This window comes from Eimeria mitis, genomic scaffold (genome assembly GCF_000499745.2).
Source record: "Eimeria mitis Houghton genomic scaffold, Emh_scaff89, whole genome shotgun sequence".
NCBI classification, from domain to species: domain Eukaryota; phylum Apicomplexa; class Conoidasida; order Eucoccidiorida; family Eimeriidae; genus Eimeria; species Eimeria mitis.
The window spans coordinates 31,732-33,554 of NW_013576549.1; the positions used below are offsets into that span (position 1 = coordinate 31,732).

General features: G+C 48.4%; 1 protein-coding gene across 1 annotated transcript in view; it reads left to right on the forward strand.

Moving 5' to 3' along the window:
* The window catches only part of EMH_0072020 (uncharacterized protein), a gene marked incomplete at both ends in the record, with an annotated part of 1,463 nt that extends 175 nt beyond the window's left edge, over positions 1–1,288 (forward strand). Inside the window, 3 exons of the mRNA XM_013502340.1 lie at positions 148–299; positions 526–701; positions 1,180–1,288. Coding sequence (XP_013357794.1) covers positions 148–299; positions 526–701; positions 1,180–1,288 — 437 coding nt within the window. The remainder of the gene's footprint in view (positions 1–147; positions 300–525; positions 702–1,179) is intronic.
* Between the last annotated feature and the right edge of the window lie 535 nt (positions 1,289–1,823).

A 1,823-nucleotide genomic window follows, 5' to 3' on the forward strand; every position in this document is an offset into this window, starting at 1 on the left:
CCGCGTTTGTCAACTCCTCGCTCGAGTGCCGTACCTCCACGATACTGTCCTTTATGTCTTCAAACGAATCAACCTACTATGGCATGTCTTAGCAACCGTTAGCCGATAGTTCATGCATGGAGGCCGGCAGTGGGTTTGGCACCGCAGACCCGTGGCAGTTCTTCCAGGCTGGTTGGTTGTTGGAACTGCCTGTTTGCGATCTTTTTTCTGTTGTGGAGACTGGACGATGCATGGCCTACGATGCAGAGATTGACGGATCTGCAATATACGTCATCAATGCGTCTGTAATGGAACAGGAAGTGCGCTTGAGAATCAAGCAAATACCTCTATATATTTCGTTTGATAGATCGTTGCGGTTGACCAGTCTGCCAGCCCTACGAGGTCGGCAATGCACCGAAGCGACAAGGTAGTTGTGAGCATTCATACACTTTGTTGGCTTTTGAAATCACGGAGGTCAGCAGTGGATTCGCTAGCACGTGTGTGTGCCATGTTGTGAGCTAGTATTAGTTGTTTGCATTGTCCTAGGTCTACATCTTGGAGAGTGTCTGGAGCGTGAGCCACGGAATTGAGGATCTCAGGGCCGACTTTCTGTCGCTGTACGAGCGTTGTAAATCAGGCAGTATGTTTGATGAAGAGGTTGGTGGTCGACGTTCAACAGTGGTCGCAACGCAGAGATATGCCGTCAACAAATCCGCAAAATTGTGAGTTATTTGAAGCGCATTTCGGATGCATCTAGGGCTGCGAATAATGGTGTATTTAGAGGAACGTTCCTCCGCCGTGCTAGTTATCCGTATGTTAGGACCGTTCGATTCAGGCTGGCTCCTGCTTGGCTGTTCGTGGAGTAGGTGCAGATCTTGTAGTTCCGTGAAAGTGATGCCTACACGGCGCCCACCTGAAGGACACCACTTCCAGAAAGTATGTTTGGTCCATACCCTGAGTCAAACGGCGAATTTTCGAAGGAAGGTGGGCCATTTCAAGTGTGTGCTAAGGATGTAATGAAGGCGGAGGAGCTTTCTGAGAAGAACGCTGTACTATTTAGCAAAACGGCCTATATTTTCACACTGTGCCATTGCCTTTCTGTCCGGATGTTGGCACGAAAACTGATTTCTTGCCACTAGAGTAGGGCCCGATATAGCAAATAATTCTTGGATTGTTACCTTGAGATGTGTTGTGCTTCAGGAAGTCCGTTGCGGCATTATCCGAAAGCCTGAGGCTCTCCGTCAGCATGAGAAATTGGTGGAAGATTTTCGCAGCACCAGGGCAGAAGAACGGGGCGGCAGCTGGTTAGCAGTGTGGGACAAAACACTAATAAGTGATTTGCTCTGTTAGCGAACGATAGCCATGGCTTTTTCGCTGAAATGTACAAGAAGAGTTTGAAGAATGCGCCCGAATGAAACAAAGGGAGCCTTTTACGCGGTGAGGAAAAGTGGTTGCTCGTCAGGCAGTACGGACGAAGTCTATCTTACCTAAACCGACGGTACCGCGGAAGACGTTCAGAAGCTTGCTGTGTTTGATGAGGCAAACAGAGAATGTTAGGATCTCCGGCACAGTAGACAAGACTATTTGAAACTCAGGAGCTCATGATACGCATTTAGTTGCATGGGTGAGGGGAGCCTGTCGATGGTTTAACTCGTAGGGATGAGATTTGCACTAAATGCCACTGAACAGGCTGTGAGCTGAAGATATCAAATTCACGTTGAATCAAGCAGAGCAGAAGTGCTCTACAATCATTCGGGAAGGTAGTCTCTGGCGATAGCATGAACAACTGACAGTTTGTGTTATCCACGTGAAGGTGCCAGAACAGTTGCGTGGATGAATTCGAG